The 19,957-nt window shown below is 55.9% G+C and overlaps 2 protein-coding genes across 3 annotated transcripts; one reads left to right on the top strand and one right to left on the bottom strand.

Annotated features, from left to right (window-relative positions):
• Positions 1-4,925: 4,925 nt before the first annotated feature.
• LOC130681456 (dapper homolog 3-like) lies at positions 4,926-7,635 on the bottom strand. The gene is made up of 2 exons (XM_057494691.1): positions 5,964-7,635; positions 4,926-5,238 (listed from the first exon to the last, which is right to left on the bottom strand). The coding sequence occupies exons 1-2, from the start codon at positions 6,504-6,506 to the stop codon at positions 5,206-5,208; spliced, it is 576 nt and encodes a 191-aa protein (XP_057350674.1). The 5' UTR covers positions 6,507-7,635; the 3' UTR covers positions 4,926-5,205.
• On the top strand, positions 5,534-17,254 carry MFGE8 (milk fat globule EGF and factor V/VIII domain containing). 2 transcript variants are annotated; one of them, XM_036931837.2, is made up of 9 exons: positions 5,534-5,702; positions 8,161-8,286; positions 8,621-8,752; positions 10,739-10,920; positions 11,325-11,480; positions 12,207-12,351; positions 15,263-15,447; positions 16,220-16,360; positions 16,479-17,254. In XM_036931837.2, the coding sequence occupies exons 1-9, from the start codon at positions 5,630-5,632 to the stop codon at positions 16,614-16,616; spliced, it is 1,278 nt and encodes a 425-aa protein (XP_036787732.2). In that variant the 5' UTR covers positions 5,534-5,629; the 3' UTR covers positions 16,617-17,254. The 2 variants fall into 2 exon arrangements, with proteins under 2 accessions (XP_036787732.2, XP_036787733.2); XM_036931838.2 differs by lacking the exon at positions 8,161-8,286 and having other exon boundaries at positions 5,544-5,702.
• The last annotated feature ends 2,703 nt before the right edge of the window (positions 17,255-19,957 follow it).

Genomic DNA, 19,957 nt, shown 5'->3' with positions numbered 1-19,957 from the left:
CAATCAAAGTTGGGGGGAAGGTGGTTAGACTTAATGGGTTTATCTAATTTAGTGGGGAAAAGGGAAGAGGGAGATAGGGCTACTAGGGGAAGAATAGGTTTCTTTAGGAGAACAAAAGGGACATAAGAATGTTTATAATATACAGCCTATAAAGCTATGAGTGGTCTTCCTGTGTCCTTCAGGGCCATAAAACTTCCTTCAGAGAGGGAATTTATGGTAAGTTTACTCTTGGTCTCTTTCCTGGGGGCAGACCTGCCCCAAAGAGGGGATTCATGGCAATCCTCATTTCTTAGAAGTTTTTGCTTTATACATATAGGAAAGCTTCCAGAAGGACTTCTTTCGGCAACTGTTGAATCTCAAATGTCTTCAGCCTAAAATATTCTTTATACCAATTCTGGGGTCCTGAGTGGGTCCTCACACCACACAGGTTGGCAGATCTCAATAAATATTTTTGAATGAATGAATGAACACAGTAGGGGGTAGGTCAGGAGGCTATTGTTTGATGGCCAAGCGTTAGGCACAGGGATTGGGACAGGAGGTAAAGTCCAAATTCTCCTCTTTGGTGAAGAAGTTGCTTGTACAGTCGAGCTGTGCTTCCTCGGGGTTCAGTGGCATATTTGGAATCTGAAAGAGCCTGGGACAATCAATCTGTTCACCTGGCAACTTTGTGAAAGTTCATCTGACATCTGATAGGACTGGAGTTGATCTCTAAGAGGTTTCCGGGCTATAGAGTGGTAGGTTTGGAGCCAGAAGTCAAAAATTTTAAGTCTGCTACTCACACTCAGTTCATTGAGAAGGTTGACCTTTGCTTGAGAGAAATGGCCAAATGAATGTCTGACAAGAGTTTCTGGGCTGCTGGCTTGAAAGGGGGGCAGTAGTAGGAGAAAGAAGACAACCAGCACCCAAACAGGTCAGGGATCTTTGCATAGACAAGGCTCTGAGACCTTTCAAGAAGGCCCTTCCAGCTGGAGTGTGAGAAGGTGGGGATGCTGGGTGCTGGGTGGTAGTGTTGGGGTTAGCCAGTGATAAACCCTACTGGGCCTGTGGTTTGCTGACCACCCCTCAATCCTGCCTAGTCTGGGGCTCTGGCTTCAGCCCTCCCTGGATTTGATTCTGTTAAGAAGAAAATCACAGGCCCCAAATGGAGTCACTTATGTTAAGGACCCACATCAGTAAATGAAGACTTAATTTAATACCTAACCTAACTGCAATTTCAACTCCCCCAGAAGTATAACCTTTAACCAGTCAACATGGAATTTCCTGGTCAGCACTAGGAAATTTACTGAGGGAGCCCATCTGTTCCCCTTAGGAGGGCAACCTTGCCTAAAATACTGCATTCTTTGCTAGAAATTTCCTTTTTTCCACTTCCTCTGCCTTTAAAAACCTTTCTTTCCTACAGCTCAGTGGAACTCCTTTTTATTTGCTAGACAGGATACTGCTTGGTTTGTGAATTGTTTAATAAATGTAACAAATTTTAACAAAAGGTCTTCAAATTTATCCTGATGAATTTTGTTTTTTGACAATTTCCAGGGAAGAACTTGATGTTCTTCTGAAATTGGCCTTGGTCTGGATTCAGTTATGAGATGGTGGGCTGTCCAGATGTCCAGCTGGCCCAGTTAAAAAGGCTTTGAAAATAGATCTTTCTGGAAAAATAGATCTTCCTAAGGCATTTATTTCACCTCCTTTCTACTCTGCAGACCCAACGCCTGACCCAGGTATGGGCACGTTTCTTTTCTACAGCAGATGCAGGTTCCTAGAACCATTCTGGGTCAGTGAGACAATGCCCTCTGGTACCGCTGGGCCCTGGGAAGGATGAAAGGTAACAAATTTTGAATGAAGAAAACACACGGGTTTGACTAGCAGCTCGGCAAAGGTTGTGAGACAGATGAGACCTGAGGCTGGGACTCGAATCCAGATCGCGGGTCTAAATCTTTCTGTACGGCATTCATGAGCTGTCTCAGAGAAGCAGTTGAACTTGGGTGAGGAGACACCTCAGAGCGCCACTCGGCTGTGAGCAGGAAACATTTGGCTGGTTCTGAGTGTCCGTGCATCAGGTGTTCAGAGAGGGGACATCAGTCATGGTGGGGGAAGTCACCAGAGAAATCCATGAGGACAGTGGTCAAACAGAAGCTTCCAGCGAAAGTATGGAAAATTACCTAAGGGTACCTCAGAATTTGGCCAACCCCTTCGGTTTCAGTGAGAAAACACTTTTACATTTTTAAACTGAAAGCATATTTATTCCCCAGCTCTGGCCCCTGGCCCTTGGTCTCTGGCTTGGAAACAAAAGGGGGTTGTTTGGTCCCCTGGGCTGGGATGTTTGCTCACAGATCAGGATGTGTGCTCAGAGCATCTGGTTTGGGGAAGGGGGCGTGCATTTGGATGGTGTTGAGTGTGGGCTTGCTGAGCTGTTCTGCTTAAGTCCGTGTGACGCCTGTGTTCACAAAATGCTGGACCGCGGAAGAGGAGGGAGGGGCTGGACTGGGGAACCTCCTCTCTCCTCTCCACCTGGATGGAGCTGGGCAGTGCTGACAATCATAAACTAGTATCCTGGAGACCGTGTAGACCTTGGAGGTTGTCCATCCTCATGGTCCCTGTCATCTATCCTCTGATGCATGCCCTTTGCATAAATTCCTCCAGGCAGCCCATTTCACACTGTCCTGTAGCTGCCATCCCTGGAGAGCACGTCCCGTTACAACCTGCTATCACCTCCACAGTCTGTCCAATGGGGGGAGTCATTTCATTCATTCCACAAATATTTTAGGAATGCTTCCTTGTTATTGCTGGGCACTGTGCCCAGTCCTGGAAAAAAAGAGCTCCCTTGGTGCAGTTGAGATAGATAAGGAATAGGCAATTTGTTTCAGTAAAGTCGTCACCATCCACTTAGCTGCTGAGGCCAGAACCCGGTGTCATCTCTGATACCTCTCTCGCCTAACCACCCCCTGGCGAGTCTGGCTGGCTCAGCTTCCCAAGCACTGCCGGTACTCATCCTCCTCTTTAGGGCCTCTCCTTGCACCCTGGCCGGGGCAGCCACGTCCCTCGACCGCTGCACTAGCCTCCCAACTGGTCTTTGAGTTTCTCTTTGGTCTCCCTGTAACCCACTTTCCACAGAGCAGCCAGAATCATCTTTTAAAAATAATGGCACTCTTTTCCTTAAAGCCCTTCAATAGAGTTTTTAAAATGTAAACTGTTCACAAAGTGCAACATACATTCAAAACATGGCACAGATTGTGTGTTCACCTCGGTGGGTTTTCACAGAGGGAACACACCTGTGTAGCTAACCACCAGCGCGAGAAGCAGAACACTTCAGCCCCCAGGAGTCCCCCTTGTGCCTCCATCAGTCACCAGTCCTCCACCAAGAGTAACCTTACTCTTCTGATCAGCCTGGATCAGTTTTGCCTGCCTTTGAGCTTTATTCATATGGAACCACAGAGCATGTACTCTTGTATTTGGTTTCCTTTTCTCAACATCCCATTTACTGAAAAGTGTGTGTGGATTTTATTCTGTGTGCCCAAACCGTAAATGCATGAAGTCCACTGGAGGGGTAAAACCCCTCTGGAACACTGTTTGGCGGTATCTGCTACAGCTGAGTATGTGCATGCCTATGACTCAGCACTTCCTAGGTAAATAACCGTCCGTTATGTGTGGGTACATTCCCCAAAAGACTTGTACAAGGATGTTAGTATCAGCATCGAACTGGAAACCATCAGGAAAGTATTGTCATTGCTCCATTTTACAGATGAGGAGACTGAGGCCCAGAGAGAGCTTGAAGAACGTCTTAGCCCATTTGGGCTGCTCTAACAAAATACCAGAGACAGGCTAGCTGCTACCATCAATCACACTGGGCACTGGCTTCCAGCATATGAATTTGGGGATGACACAAACATTCAGGCCGTAGAAAGAACTTGCCCCAAGATCACACACTTGGCATATGATAGAATCAGGCTACAAATTTAGGCTGGCCACTGTCTGACTTTGAAGCCTCTTTGGGTCCCACTCCCCTCTCCTCTTGTCGGTCCAGGTCTGTTGGCCCTTGTTCTCTTGGTCAATTAGCTAGCCTCAGCCTTCCTCAAGGCTTTAAAAAAAATCTTTTAATGTTAGAATAATTTTGTATTTATAGACACCTTGCAAAGATAGTTCAGAGAGTCCCTGTATATCCCCCAGAACATTCTTCCATGATTCTCCTCTGCATTCAACCACTCTGCCTTCCCCAAACCCCTGTCAACCATGCCTCTGTTTTTAAATTCCCATAGTTTTGCTTTTTCCCAGAATGTTACATAAATGAAATCATACAACATGTAGCCTTTTTAGTCTGTGTTCTGTCACTTGGCAAAATGCATTTAAGATTCACCCAGGTTGTCACGTGAATCAATAGCGGTCCTTTTTAATCACCAAGTAGTATTCCAGTGTATGGTTATATCTCCGTTTATCTGTTCACCTACTGAAGGACATCCTGGTTGCTTCCAGTTTTTCATGGCTATAAACAAAGCTGTTGTAAACATTTGTGTACAGGTGTTCGTGTTAACATAAGTTTTAATTCACTTGGGTAACACTTAGGAGTGCAACTGCTTCGGAGTCATATGGTGAAGTCTATGTTTAACTTTATCAGAAACCGCCAAACTGTCTTCCAAAGCGGCTGTATCATTTTACATTCTCAAAAGCAATCAGTGACAGTTCTTGTTATTCTGAACTGTTGTTAGCGTTTGGTATAGACAAGTTTTTTGGATTTTAGCCATTCTAACAGGTATGTGGTGATATTAAACAGCTGTTTGCATTTTATTTCCTTAATGAAAAAATACATTCAGCATTTCTTCCTGTTTTCCATCCATTTGCCATCCATGTATCTTCTTGTCTTCCATTTGCCATCCATGTATCTTCTTTGTTTCGATTTTTTGCCCATTCAAAAATGTGGGTTGTATCCTTCCTGAGTTTTAAGAATTCTTTCTTTATTCTGGATATGTGCTCTTTATTAGACATGTGATTTAAAAATATTTTCTCCCAGTGTGCGGCTTGTCTTTTAATTCTCTTGGTGGCTTTCACAGAGCAAAGAGCTCACAGAACAAACTTTGATGAAATGCAATTTATATTTATTTTTCCTTCAGGAACGCTGCTTGCGGTATTGTACTTCAACCTCATCACCAAACCAAAGATCATGCAGGTTTTCTCTCCAGCAGTGCATGCTTGGGCCTGCTCCCCACAGCCTCGCACTCACAGCGCGCTAATAATGTGATACTTGCCAATCTGATGAGTGAAACACAGTACTCACTGTGCATTTAATTTGCACTTTCCTTATTACGAATAAGGTTTAGCATCTTACGTCTAAAATTAAAAAAACACAGACCAAACAACTCCTGAGCCCTTCCCGGCCCAGCCTGCTCAGGACTCGGCAGCGCCGCCCGCACTCCGCGGGGCCCTGGGCGGGCCGGCCTGGGATGGCCACCGCAGCGGGCCGCCTCCCGGTCCCCCCGGGGCCACCGAGCCCCGCCCCGAGCCCGCCCCCGGCCGGCCGGGGCGGAGCACGTGGGCCCGTGGGCGGGGCTGCGCCGCCCGATTTATTCCCGTCCAGGAGCAGGAGCGGGCGCCCCGCGGTCGGAGCAGCCCCCGCGCCCGCCCCGCGCCCGCGTCCCTCGGCATGCCGGGCTCCCGCCTGCGGGCCGCGCTGTGCGGCGCGCTTCTCTGCGCCTCGGGGCTCTGGGCCGAGTCCGGTGAGTGGGCGCGCCGCTCGGAAGGTCGCCGCCGCGCCCGGTCTCGCTCGCTCCCTGTTTACAAACCCGGGCGACGGGCGGGGGCCGCGCGAGGGGCGATCTCTCCGGCGGCGCCGGGCCGGGGGTGGGGGTGCGGTGGATGCGCTCGGCCTCCCACGCGCGCTCTGCGCCCCGGGGTCCGGGGAGCGCTGGAGGCGTCAGAGTTGGGCGGGGACTCGGCACACCGGGGACAGCCCAGCCGCCCCCAGAGATGTGACTTACACACGACGAAGGAATCCGCTGTGCAGGGCCTTTCTTTTCCCATCTGTGCAATGAGGCCAGTGAACTGCCTGACTTGGGCGCGCCTGCCGCTCGGGAGTTCCTGGGACTCCCGTACTGATACGCCCTCTCCAGCCGACTTTCCCGGCGACACCCGCCCGCGCCCTGGCGGCCGCTCAGTTCAGTGGAGTGTTGCGCCCCGATTTGTGGTGGCAGATAGGCAGAGGGCGGGGAGGGAATGGGATGGTCGGGGATCCAGCTGGGGCCCAGGAGGGAGACTGAGAGCCTGCGGAGGGACTTGGCAAAGCGCTGCCCCCCGGGGTGGCGTCTCTGGGCTCCCTCGCGCGGCCTTGGGCCGCTGCTGTGTCTTCCTGGGCCCTCCTCCCCTGCCTGGGAGGCCTTCGCCGACAGCCGGGCCCCCAGCAGGCCGGTGGTGGGGTAGCCCCAGCCCCTTCGCTGCAGGGCCCTCGCAGCCCCGGCCAGGGCTGGGGAAAGGGTGCCCTCCGTGGGGGATGCTAGGGACCCTTCAGGCACGCCCTCCATCATTTTTTCATAGAAATAGGATTGACTGAAGCCTTGGGGCGTTCAAGCAGGCCCCTGGTGCTGCCATCCTGTGACTGGTGGTCCCCAGGCCTGGAGTGAAAGCCGTAAGGCCACTCTGAGCTCCCGCCCAAGCCTGAGAGGCGGCTGGGTCTTGGAAGACTCTTTCCACTCCTTTCTGTCCTCACAACCTGGGTCCTGGCAAAATGTCCCCGGGGAAATCTCCCGAAGCGCAGGGCTCTGAAATCCTAAAGGTGGTTCTGCAGAAGGTGATCTGGCCTTTCCCGTAAAGGGGCAACACCGCGGGTGCTCTGTGCAGGTCCGTCTAAGACCACAGGGCACGGGACACCTTCCGCTTTACTCCCACCGGACCTGAGGGCAAGGATGGGATGGGATGGGATGGGAAGGAAGAGGCGCTGGACCTTGTTGGGACAGCAGCCGGAACTCGGGCCATTCCCAAGCCTCTGTGGCAGTGTCTGCTGCCTGCCAGGTCAGGGGAGGGGATTAACCTGCTATTTAAGGCCAGTGACTAATAGCTCTTTGGGAGCCGCCTTAAGCCTTCGCTGAGGTGGGGCTCTGTCGCTTATTAGCATTAGCGGTGTTCTCTTCTCCCCGGAGCCCAGCTCTCTGGGTCCGTGGGATTTCAGGAGGGCACCACAGCCTGGGAAGCATGATTCTGTGGGGAGAAGCAAGATTTCTCATGCCTTACCCCAAATGACGGCTTTCGGTGTGGGGTATGGGGCGGCCCTTCTGGGATGCTAAGGTCAGCTAGAGGATCCTGCACGGGCCTGGCTCACCTAGAGGGTTGCCATTGGTCAGCCAAGGGACCGGGAACAGGCTAGTAGTGCACATCTGCCTCCCAGGCCCCCACCAGAAGCTGTGATGTCCTCTCCAGCCAGCCCCCATCTCCTCGGGCTTTGCCTGCTGCAATCTTCCCTGCCGCCTCCTCTCTGCCTGCTGCCTGACCTCCTCTCTCACAGCCTCCTTGATGCCCTCCCTGTCTCCTGCCTCATCTGCTCAGAATCCAGGGGGATCTTTGTGAGGCTACGCGATGCCTTCCCTCCGCAGGGGGGCCCATCCGCCTTCTACAGGTGGGCTTTTCTCCACATTCTCCTTCCCAGAACTGGGAATGGCTTCCCCACTCTCACTTCACCTTGAGACCCTCTGATTTCTTTTCCTGGTGGACAGTGATGGGGAGGCCACGGCAAGGTTAAGAGCTCCTGGTCTACAGGAGGCAAAGTCTGAACGTGTCATTCTTAAGGTCCTTCCCACTCTGGCCCCAGCCTAGCTTTTTGCTGTGTCTTACTCTTCTCCAGCACATGGAGTTCCTTGTGCTTCTGCTGTTCTTTAGAATGTTTGTCCCTGCCTCCCCAGCCTGACACGGTGGCACTCCGACCTCAGACGCAGCTCGTGTGTTCCCTCCTCTGTGAAACTGCGACTCCCTGGCAGGCTCCCTGCGTCCAGTGCCCCCTCGTGCAGGCGTCTATCCGAGCTTACGGCGCCTCTTCCCCACCTGTTGGCTTGTCCACTTTCCCACGGCTTCGTGAGGCCTGGGCTGCACCCAGTTGCTTTGACTGGGGGTTCCGCATGTACATGATAGTTGGCCCCCCAAGTATTTACTGGCTGAATGACTTGTTCTGAGCCAGAACTTCCATCTTAGGAGACTTCTGTGACTCCAGCCTGTGCCTGAATGGCGGGACCTGTTTGTTGAACCATGGCAAACCCTCCTTCTACTGCCTCTGCCCGGATGGCTTCACAGGCCTCATTTGCAATGAGACTGAGAAAGGTACCTGCCCTGCACCCAGTTCCTAGTTGCAATTCAGGCTGCTGGGCTGGTCCTGAGGTCGGGACTGGTCCTCGCATTCCCCTGGAAACTCCCAAGGCACTTGGAAAACTGGGTGCTTTCTGTATCTGGGCTCATTCACTTACAGTGATCCTCCCTCTCACCAGGCTGACCCAGGCTCCAACAGGCAGACTGGGGAGGGAGGAGGTGGGGAGGGCAAGGCAGGCAGGGGGCTGAGTGTGGGAAGAGGGTCCTTCTGGGCCAGGCCCATCTGCTGCTGCCTGTGTCCCCTGCTCCTTCTTAACTACCTTCCCCCCTCTCTGCCTTGCCTTCCTAGGTCCCTGTATCCCAAACCCCTGCCAGAATGATGCTGAATGCCAGGTGATTGACGGCTCACACCGAGGCGATGTCTTCACCCAGTACATCTGCAAATGCCCGCATGGCTACACAGGCATCCACTGTGAGACCAGTGAGTATCGGGATTGGGCAGGCGGGGGGCGCAGACCCTGAGTCACAGTCCTGGCAGCCCAGGCCATGTGCCGGCCATATTCCCTTTATCAGGTTCTCCAGGTAGGTTGAGGGTGGGACAGACCCTCAGTCAGGCCGTGGTGGAGGAGGGGATCCTGTTATTCCTCTCCGGGCTTCCTCCCGCCCAGCCTGTCTCCTGGGATTGCAGGCCGGGGCTGATGTTGCTCTAGGGGAGTGAGGGGTGGTGAGGGCAGAGGTCATGGAGTTCTGTTTCCTGAGTCACCATGAACTAGACACTCAGCTTTAGGACTTAGGGAGGGAAAACAAACATATTCCTAACCTTCTGGGGCCTGGAAGGTCAGTGGATAAGGCTTGGACCTTGCGATTTGGTAGGTCCTGGCCCACGTTTGACCTGTGGCTTCATTGCAGAGTTTCGGGAGGAGGGGCAGGCCTGGGCAGGCTGGGCCCCTCCTGGTCAGGCTGTCAGCGCTGCCTGGTTTATGCACGGGGGCCGGCATCTCTGGCCTGCCTGATCATCTACTTGGCTGCCAGATGGTCCTGGGTGGGTGCCAGGCCACATCGCCGGCACTGGTTCTCTAAGCTCTCTTCCCTCTCGGCCTAGTTAGAGTCCCTCCCACCGAATCAGGACTCCTCCTGGGCTGCTGTGGGTGGGCACGTCCACGTCTAATGTCCAGGGATGGATAGAAGGAAGGGGGTCCCAGTTTCTGCAGTCCAGTGGGTATGTCACTGAGCACCTCAGGCAGGGGGCAGGCCATCCACTTTCTGCCAGATGTGGTGATGCTGGCTAAGGTTTGCTGACCTCCAGGAGGAGGAAGGGGGAGGGCTGGGCCAGCTGGGTAGGAGCTGGGGCCCAGAGGAGAGCAGGTCAGGTGCCCTTGGAGGGGGCAGTGCCCAGGGCCTGTACCTGGGTCGTGGGCTGAGGCCGGTGTGTGAGATCCTGGATGCAGGACTGCGTGTGGTGCGGGTAGGGTTGCCAGGGCAGACAAGCCCTGGGTGGGGACAGGGGCACCCACTGATTGCTGTGCTTGGAGCCGGGGTAGCCCTGGGTGTGCTGAGTCGGAATTACCCACTAGCCGCCCCCTGCGTTTCGGCCTGGGGCCTGCCAGGGCTGGACAAAGTAGTACCTGGGCGGGTGGCAGGTGAGCACAGAGGCAGGGAGCCTGTCCTTGTTTCTTAGGGGTGTGTTTCCGTGGGGCCCACAAGTACCTCAAAGGCCCAAAGGATGTGCGTTTGGGCCCCACAGGGTGTGGACCTGTGGGCTGTGAGTTCAGTCTGGACCCGGGTTCAGCTCTCTGCTCGGCCCCTGTGAGTCTCGTAGCACTGACCTCAGCGTGAGCTTAGGGTGTTGGGGTCAGGGTAGTTCTGCCCCTGGGGGATGAGAGAGGCCTGGCCCCCAGGACCACATCTCTGGGGTAGTGTTGGTCCCTCGGCCAGGGGCAACTTCACCAATGGCAGGGGCAGGACCTGTAGTTGGAAGGGGGGAAGGGTGCAAAGGAAAACAGTGGCATTCGTGCCCTACCCTGAAAACTCCTGCCTGTGGGATTCTAGAAAATTCCAGGCAGATTTGCTTACTGTTGCATGTGTAGTGCACACATTGCCCTCCATCTAAGGGGTCCCTCTTCCCATGGCCGTCCTCCTGGGGAAGCTGGGGGCTGGGCTGGATGTGGCGGGCCTCCTGCTGGGGCGGGACACCCTTCGCACCAGAATATCTGCTGCTTTGCCCTGTAGAAATGAGACCACCTAATCAGTGTGGTGGGAGACTCCACTGCCTGTCATAGCAGGGCCCCTGGGGCCAGCTTGGCCCGGAGCCTTCTGGCGGCCCTTGGACCCAACCCCAACGACTGCCTGGCCCCTCCTCACCATGTGCTGGTTCTCAGCACCCCCTCTTGGGCTCTTGTTGTCCCCTCGTGGTCTCTTGTCTTCTGGGTCCACCTGCCTGGCCACCTGACTGCTGTCTCCTTGTCAGCCTGCGCCATGCCACTGGGCATGGAGACGGGTGCCATCACCAACTCGCAGATCTCCGCCTCATCTGTGTACCTGGGCTTCCTGGGTCTGCAGCGCTGGGGCCCCGAGCTGGCCCGCCTGCACCTCACAGGCATCGTCAATGCTTGGACAGCCAGCAACTATGATAAGAACCCCTGGATCCAGGTCTGGAAAGGATGGCCCTGGGGTGGGTGGCAGGAGGGCAGGGGAGGGGAGGGGAGATGAGTGTGCCTACGTTTGGGGGTCCCCATGAGAGTGTTCACACCTGGGGTCCAGTTAGCAAAATAGGAAGTTCCCACAGGTGAAGTGACTGCTAAGCAGAGGGCAGCCTTGGGGGGCCTGGAGTGGGTGTACGGGACGAGGCGAGCAGACCCAGGCAGTGGAGAGGCTGTTTGCATTGGGTGAGGCCTCTGGGCGCCCCACGAGCCCTGAGCCCAAAGCCCTAAGAGGGCCAGATGAGAAAGCCCCCCTCCTTTGTCCTGCTTGGGTGGCTGCCCCTCTGGGTGTGGAGAGTGAGGCAGGTGGAAAAAACCCAGGAGCTGAGGGTACTGTCCTCCCGTCGAGTCCAGGTGAACCTGATGCGGAAGATGCGGGTGACAGGCGTGGTGACGCAGGGTGCCAGCCGCGCAGGCAGTGCTCAGTACCTGAAGACTTTCAAGGTGGCCTACAGCCTCGATGGGCGTGACTTCCAGTTCATCCAGGGTTCAGGGGAGTCAAGAGACAAGGTGAGGCTTGTTGGGACCCTAAAGAAGGGCTGTGGTCAGTACCCTCCGTGGCCCGGGCATTGTTTGAGGGCCCCCAATGAGGGCCCCAATGAGGCAAGGGTTTCCTGGGTGATGGGCCATGAGATGGGTCTCCAGGTGCATCTTTCTGGTTCCCAGAAATCGGGAATCCCAGACTGTGCCCACGGTCTGGGTTGCAAGTAATAGCTCCACTTTATAGATGAGAATAGTGAGGCTCAGAAAGGTTAAGTGACCTGTTGAGGGTGGCTGTAGGAAGCTAGGATGCATTCTGAACCTCTAGGTCTACCATGTATAGTTGTGCAGGTTGTACACTGCTCAAGGGTGTCCTTTTAAGGGTGTCCTATTAAGTGAGAACCATTCACAACATAGCCATCATGCTTGTGTACTTCTTTCATCTGTGGGAAAATTGTTATAATAAAGTGCCTCTAGAAAGGAGTGACTTTTCCTAATTTGCAGATCAACCTATAAATTATAGGTGGCCCTGTATGAAAGATGGGCATTTTTATGCCTAGGCCCCACGATGACCAAGGAAGGTGTGAGGAGGGGAATCTGTTGAGGGCTGTGGGGTGGCCAGAGGAAGTTAGGAGCCCCCGCTGGCTCTACTAGGCCCCACCTCTGTCTCGTCAGCGTGAAGGGGAAGGGGAGGCAACCCCAGGAGGTGGTCCTACCACAGCGACTCATTCCTCCATTCTGCCTCTTCCCTCCTAGGTGTTTGTGGGTAATCTGGACAACAGTGGCCTGAAGGTGAACCTGTTTGACCTCCCTCTGGAGGTGCAGTATGTGAGGCTGGTGCCCACCCTCTGCCACCGGAGCTGCACCCTCCGCTTTGAGCTCCTTGGCTGCGAGTTGAATGGTGAGTGCTGGAGGCTGTGGTCTGTCCCGCCTCTTGTCAGCCCCCCTGTGGCAGCGGTGCTGGGTGGGTGGGCGGCAGCAAGGCCCAGGGATGGCTCAGGTGGGGACTAGAGGGATCCTGGTCAGCAGCACTCCTGACCAGGTGTTAGCTGTCTGCCAGCCCGGGGCATTCTGGTTGGTAGAGAACATGACGTCACTTACATTTGCAGAGTATTTTCACTTATTCTCTCTGGTTCCTTGAGCCCCTAGACCATGTAGCTTAGTTCTGTTTTGTAGAGCCCAGCTCCATGAGGGCAGGGAGTTCATCTCTTTTGTTCACTGCTGTGTACCTAGTGCCTAGAACAGTGCCTGGATCATAGGCACTCAATAAATATTTGGTGAATGAGGGAGTGAGAATGAGGAAAGGGAGGCCTGGATAAATTAATTATTGAGGGCACACAGCTGGTAAGTGGTAAAGCGTGGTCCAGATTCCTGGGCTTCTGACACCCACCCAGTGCTTCTCCCACCCAAACCTCTTATAGTCTGCATTCAAGAGGGACACGGGGGCTTCTAGGGTCTTAGGGCTGGAGCTGGGGCTTTCTGCTGGCCTTTCAGGTGAGATTCCCGGATGAAGGGACTTGGGGTGGGAGGGCCTTAGAAAGGAAAGGTTTCTGCTGAGCCAGGAAAGTTCACCTCTGGAGGGGACAGGATATGGGGGTTGGGCTAACTTTGTCTCAGCCCAGCTCAGCCCTGAGGCCTGGGTAGTTCCCTGTCTTCGCAGCCACAGTGCCACCTGCTGGCCACCATAGTAACTGTAGGGCTCCCTAGGCGGCGCTGCGGAGCCGAGAGGCGGCTCCCTGCCTTTCTGTCTGGTCTTACCCAACCCCGCTCTCTGCCCGCCCTGCCCACCTTGTGGCACCTCTTCCTGCTGTCCTGTTTTGATACCACCTAGTACCACACGGAGCTGAGTTCTGTGTCTGGCCGAGTTTAGTCTTTTTTTGAAGTATGAACTTAAGTCAGTGTGTTCCCTGCCTGCCTTTTTGAGCCTTACTGTTCAAGTGGGGAGGTAAAGACTCGGTCTTCTGCCAAAAGGAAATGTAGGCAATCGGTGAAAGACAGACAGGTCTGGGGAACCCCTCCCTGGGCTCCTGTCCCTGGAGCCCCTTGCCCCACTCACTGTCACAGTGTGAAGCCTTTGGCTGTTAAAGTTGCCTGCCTGGTCCTGTCACGGCTGCTTCCCTCTAAGGCCGAAAGAGGGTAAGCCAGGCAAGCCGAGGAGGTGGGGATGTCCTGTCTGCTTCTCTCAAGGTCTGGACTGTCCCCTCTCCCTAATAGGTGTCACCCGGGGCTTGCAGAGATGCTGACTCCCAGCGCCACCTCGGACCTGCAGGAACAGAATCCTTTTAACAAATCCCCAGGTGGTCTGTGAGAAGCACCGCTCTACTACCCCATTTTACAGATGGGGAGACCGAGGCCCGGAGAGGGGCAGGGACATCCCAGGGTCACATAGCGAGTGATGGAGCTGAGAGTCCTGGCCCTCGGCTCTGTGCCCCTCCCAACTGCATTTTCCCTGGAGGGCTGTTCGACTCCCTCAGGCAGCCCAGCAGCGAGGGGGACAGGAACTGCTAGAGGCAGATGCGCCGTACAAGGGTTCACCACCAGCAGACGGTGTCAGCTTGCCACCCTCTGCGAAGCTGCCCCAGGCCTTAGCCTGCCTTGGGAACAGCCACCACCCTCACCAGGAGCCGGTACCACTGGCAGGCATCAGCACACGTGGGAGGCACGTGTCTCTGGTGGCATGAGAGCAAGCTTCCGGGGGGACAGCGATGTAAGCGCCGTGTACGGTAGCCTGCTCCCAGATGGAGGGATGGCTTTCCAGGCCTGGTGCCCCGGACTGCCTAGGTCCCTGAAGGGATGGCGTTGTGTGGGGATTCTGCCAGGCATGTGTTCTCTTGGGAGTTTTATTTCTCCTGCCTGTCCCTAATTGTCCCGGCCACCTGCAGGTGCAGAGGGTAGTGCAAAACAGCTGCGGGACACCAAGGCTAGCATCTCGGGCCTGTCTGCCAGCACCCCAAGTGTACAGTGTTGAGGGTGTGGGGGCCCTCTGGTAGGCACAGGGGGAGGGGCTGCTGGGCTGGGATACTCAGTGATGGCCCCTGGGCCCCAGGAGTTCTGGCTTCTCTGACTTGCACCTGCGGGTGGGTGTGACCGTCGTCCTGTGCACTGCTGGGTCACCTCTGCCCGGGCCAGCCGTCCCGGCACTAGGTGGCTGTGAGGCTGGTGAAGGTGAGGTCATAGTGTGGCATGGTGGTAGTAGTTTGTGTGTGGGGGCGTGACTTGGGCTCAATGCCTTATGGCTCACAGCCTCAGTTTTCTCATTTGTAGAATGGGGTTACCAGTGTTTTCCTCATTCAGGTTTTTGTGTGGCAGATTAAAGGAAATAAGCACTGAATCAGCCAGATGCTTATTATTAATCTACAGTAATCCCAGGACTAGTGGTGTGGACAGCAGCTGTGCCAGTGGGGTGACAGAGGAGGTGCTGGGTGTCCAGAGGAGGGACGTGCTCTGCCGAAGGGAGGTAGTCAGGGCAGTCTTCTTGGAGGCGGTGTCTCACACAGCAGGCCTTGAAGGAGGGTGGGAGGTGGTGGATCAGGCCCTGCCCTGCAGCAAAGGGAGAAAAGTGGTAGGTGATCTGCGAAGGGCAGGTCAGGGCGGAGGTGGAGCTGAGAGCTGCAGGCAGTGAGGCACGGGCAGGGCGGGCAGGGAGAAGGTAGAAAGGTTGGCTCCAGAAGGCAGAAGGGGCCTTTTGCTGTTGCCTAAGAGGATGCCAGGGGCTGAGCAGGATCCCTGGAGGTCTCCCCTTCATCACCTTGTGCGCACCCCCCCGGGAGGCTGTGGATCCCAGATCTAGGTGATAGCCCCCTTCCTGGCAGGATGTGCTGAACCCCTGGGCCTGAAGGACAACACCATCCCCAACAAGCAGATCACGGCATCCAGCATCCACAGGACCTGGGGCCTGAGCGCCTTCAGCTGGTATCCCTACTACGCGCGGCTGGACAAGGAGGGCAAGGTCAACGCCTGGACTGCCCAGAGCAACAATGCCTCGGAGTGGCTGCAGGTGGGCTGGGCCCCTGGGCCGAGGGCCTGCCAGCTCGCTCACCCTTGAGGAGGGACACCTGACCTGGGCCCCTCCCGTTTTCCACCTGAGCACAGAGCAGATGCTCTGTGACTCAGTATCTGAAAACATGGCATGGGACGGCCCTGGGATTCCCTGAAACTGGGACACACGGGAGAGTTTTGGAAAATCAGAGCACCTGTTCTTTTAATAGTTGGGGAAACAGTCCTGGCAGAGTGGGGGTTCTGCCTGGGGCTCTCTTGCCAGCTGGCGTGAGTGGGGTTTGCAGCCTGGGTGTTGGTACTGCCCATCCAGAGGCAGCTGGGGGTCCCGGCAATGGTCAGGGACTGGGGGCAGGAGGTCTGTGTCTAGGCCCCAGGAAACACATTTGCCTGTGGAGTGGGGTGTTATAAGGAGGAAACCTCTTCCTTGGCCTCCCTCAGGACCCGTATCAGGCTGTGGACAGCCCTGCTGGACCCTCAGGGCAGTTTCTGCCCCTTCAGGCAGTGGCCTCTCCTGCCCCGTCCCCATCATGAGGGGCATTGGCTGTGGGTCTGCCGGGGCAAAGGTCTGAGGTTTGAACTCTGTCACGGCAGAGTGCATAACGGCGTCTGACGAAGTAGGTGGTAGTAGTCATTTTATAGATGAAGAAACACATCCTGCCAAATGAAGTTGCTTTCCCAAAACAAGAATTGATGATGCCCCAGTGTCTCTACCTTTTCCCACCCTACTGAAGATGATCGAGCACAGAAAATGAGGTTGACTTTTCTTACAGATTGACCTGGGCACCCAGAAGCAGGTGACTGGCATCATCACCCAGGGTGCCCGAGATTTCGGCCACATCCAGTACGTGGCAGCCTACAGGGTGGCCTTCAGCGACAATGGTGTGAACTGGACCCAGTATGGGAACAAAAAGGTGAGCGTCTGCCCCACCGTCCTCCCCGTGCCACCCCAGGGGTGTCCTGTGAGGCTGGCCCAGGGCTCCGAGGGCAGGGGCTAGCTCTGGGCCCTTCTGACACCCTGTCTGCCTCCAGGTCTTCCTTGGCAACATGGACAATAATTCCCACAAGAAGAACATGTTCGAGACACCCTTCCTGGCTCGCTTCGTGCGCATCCTGCCCGTGGCCTGGCATAACCGCATCACCCTGCGTGTGGAGCTGTTGGGCTGTTAAGTCATGAGCCAGGCCGAAGGGGCCCCAAGGGCTATGCGGCAGCCCCCGACCCCCGACCCCAACACCAGCCCTCCTGTGGGGCCGCCTCCACCCTCCCTCCTGATTGTAGCCAACCCCCAGGTCAGGTTCCAATCGCCTTGCCCCCTCCCCGCCCTCTGCCTCCCTTGAGCCCCTGCACCCAGCCCTCAGGCCATCCCATTTTCTTAGGCACTGCAGGAGTTGAGTAGGCCTGGGATGGGTAGAGTAGGGCCAGGTAGGGGGTGCAGGTTACCTGCCCCTCTCCAGATCCATGGTGGTGGCCTCTGTGTCCTCCCTAGACCCTCCGTCACACCCCCCTGCCCAAGGCCCTGGAGGGAGGCGCTGAGGTGCCAGGCTGGAGATGCCAGCCTCCTGCCCGTTTGCCCCGGGGAGTGACACCACCACTCTTGCTCCTGCCACCTTGTCCCCTGACACTTACGCTTCCCCCTTACCTTCGCAGAGACCCCTGCTGACCCTTGTCCTGAAGTCTGGACAGACACAGTGGGGCGGGGTGGGTCCCTGCAGAGCTGGAGGAGGAGGCGGGCAGGCTTTCCTTCCTGCTGGGTCTTCACCCCCGAGCACACAGGCAGCTTCCAAAATATATTTATATCACCCCTTGGGACGTTTGCCGTGGTTCATCATTGCTGCGTCGAAATGTGCTTCGGCCTGTGCTGGTCCCCCGACCCTCTCTCCTCTGAGCCCTGCGGGCGCTCCAGCACTCCTGGTCCCCTGCCCGCAGCAGAGAGCTTAACGGCAGGAGGAGAGGGGAGACTACTGGGGGTCCCACTGGAGAGGGCCAGGGCTTCCCGGGGCACGATGCCGGGCCTCGCCCCTCGGTTCTTCCCTCCAGGCCCGCCCGTGAGCCCTGGGCCCACAGCTGCTTCAGTCGCTAGCCAGGTGAGGGGCCCACGGGTACCTGCTGCCGAGGCTGCACCCACCGGGGCCATTGCTCCTTCCCACCCTAGGAAGACAGGCTGCTGGTTCTCCCCTTCGGTGGTTCCCATTTTCGCTGCAGCTAGATGGGTGGGCTGGAGAAACTGTTAGAAACTCAGTGAACCTGGCTGCTTCCAGAGCTGCAGGAGGCGCAGGGTGGGGTGCAGTGCGTGACGGGAGGGGGCTGGGCTCTGCCACCTAGGCACAGGCCCTCCTGGCTGAGCACGGAGGTTCCTGGGAGGCCACTGGCATTTCACTCCGGGGCTGGGGGAAAGCTTCAGGGGTATCCCTGTGTCCTTGCCCATGCAGGGGCCATCAGAAAGTGGCCAGTGCCCTGGAGATGGGGGAACAGGGCTGGCAGAGGAGGGACTGACTAGCTGTGAAAGGGGCACATGGAGCCACCTTAGTATTTGCAGCTTTAGAATGCAAGATGAATTTTCTGGAACAAACTTTGGGAGCCATGCTGAGCTACACACAAGGCGCCTCTGGGCAGCGGATCGGGCCACGTGGCTGCCCCAGGGAGGGTGTGGCATTGCTGGAGCTCTGTCAGGGAAGTCAGTCTGGAAGCGGCTCCTTCCTGAGAGCTGCTGTTGCCGGGTTTCTTGGCTGGGCAGGGACAGAGTAAAAGGCCCAGGCCGCGGTTTCTGATGAACTGGGGGTGTGGGGCCTCCCACCCTGGGGGTCTCTCAGCCCACGCCTTCCTGTTTCAGAGCTCTGGGGAGCCATGGGTTGGGTTTGGAGTCAGTCTTCTGGGTGATTGCTGGCTGCCTCTGGGGGCTAGCAGACAGTGGGAGAAGGTGGGAGAAGCATCTTCCCCGCATCTCTGCTCTGGGACGGTTCTACGTCCCCAATAACTAGTGGCAGCTTGGGCTTTGCCAACACCCAGAAGTCCCACTTGCAGGAGAGCTGCACTCCTGCCTGCCACCTTGGCCCTGTTGGGGCATTGGCTCTGGGGGCTGGTAGGCAGTGGGCACAAACCCCCATCTGGTCCAGGACACCCAAGGCAACTCGGGAATCACCTGGGCCACCTCTCGGGCCCTTCTGCTCATCTCTGCCTCCTTGGATGGGTTGGCCACAGCTTTCCACACGTTCCCCCGGGGACTCCGGACTCCTGATCGCTTCCATCCTTTGCTCCTCATCCTTTGCAGCCTCATCCACTTCACAGCTTTTACCATCATCACAAATTTACTTATTTTTAAGAATTGAGGTATACATACAATAAAATGCACAAAACTCAGTGTACAACTCTATGCATTTTGACATGTGTACACACATGACCACTGCCCAGGTCAAGATTACACATCCACAGTAGATTGGTTTTTTTTCCCCTTCACCTATTTCACCCATTTCCCCACCCCCTGTCCACAAATTGACTTTCTTTCAGAGAGGCAGATTTATTTTGGAGACCCACTGCTGAGATTCCACCTGCTAGCCAGTCCTGGCCCTGGCTGGCATGATAAACTTGCTTTGCACTCACAAAACTTACCCTCCTTGCTGTCCATCGTTTTTCCTAGACTTGTGCTGTCAGTGATGGGACCTGGTGACCCACCTTTCCCAGGAATCTAGTGTCCTTCCCATTCCTGATTTAAATACAGTGGTTATTAGGAGCTCACAGTCTCAAGTCAGACAACCTGCGGTCAAATCCTGCCTCTGGGTGGCTTTGGGCAATGGACCCTGGGCCTCTGTTCCCTCATCTGTAAAATGGAAATAATAGGACTGACACCATGGCCTTGTGGGGATGGGTGGAGAGAAGATACGCAAGCCCCAGTGCAGAGCCTGGCCCAGCACAAACGCTTTGGTCACGTGACTGTCAGAGACCCTTGTAAGAATTCCCTAATTGGTGTTTGTGTCTTTCCCCTCCACACGTGGTCAGACCTGTCCTTCCAGAGCAATCTTCATTGGCTCTTTGCCCATCAAGCCTGGCATCATTCATTTTGGGTACAGTTTACCCCCTAGTCCACTGTGGCCCCTTGCTCTGGGCTGTTCTGTGTAACACACACACACACACACACACACGGGCATGCACAGCTTTGTATGCAGGCTGTGAACTGTTGAGCCTCTGGGCTCAGTGACCCCATGGCCCTTCTCCCAGCCAAGGCTGGAGGACCTCTGGAGGCTTTTATGCTGAAGAAATTGTCAGGGCCAGGAGTCCTATTGCTCCGGATGGGAAAGAAAACACCCTGTCCAAACAGGCTTGCTTGGGGGCGCCTGCTGGGTTGGCAGCATCCTAGGGGAGGCCCCTAGCCCTACTGGAGAGCCGGTGAGAAGCCTGATTGCTCCTGCAGGGTGCTGGGAGCCCGCCATCCGGGGCCTCTCCTCCCATCCGGGCCACTCATTCAAGCCCCACTTGGAGTCAGAATCCACGTGCCTGGCGCTGAGTTGCGAGTCTG

Source organism: Manis pentadactyla, chromosome 18, assembly GCF_030020395.1.
Source record: "Manis pentadactyla isolate mManPen7 chromosome 18, mManPen7.hap1, whole genome shotgun sequence".
NCBI lineage: Eukaryota > Metazoa > Chordata > Mammalia > Pholidota > Manidae > Manis > Manis pentadactyla.
Note: the sequence above shows the minus strand (reverse complement) of the source record. Positions and strands in the feature narration are given on the sequence as shown.

What these genes read in the sequence shown, in the direction of transcription:
- LOC130681456 (XM_057494691.1), bottom strand. Translation starts at nt 6,506, where the DNA reads ATGATGGAGGGCGTGCCTGAAGGGTCCCTAGCATCCCCCACGGAGGGC. An exon ending in AGCGGATTCCTTCGTCGTGT is followed by an intron (nt 5,239 to 5,963) that starts GTAAGTCACATC and finishes TTCACTCATCAG; the next exon opens with ATTGGCAAGTATCACATTAT.
- MFGE8 (XM_036931837.2), top strand. Translation starts at nt 5,630, where the DNA reads ATGCCGGGCTCCCGCCTGCGGGCCGCGCTGTGCGGCGCGCTTCTCTGC. An exon ending in CCTTGGCTGCGAGTTGAATG is followed by an intron (nt 12,352 to 15,262) that starts GTGAGTGCTGGA and finishes CCTTCCTGGCAG; the next exon opens with GATGTGCTGAACCCCTGGGC. An exon ending in CCCAGTATGGGAACAAAAAG is followed by an intron (nt 16,361 to 16,478) that starts GTGAGCGTCTGC and finishes GTCTGCCTCCAG; the next exon opens with GTCTTCCTTGGCAACATGGA.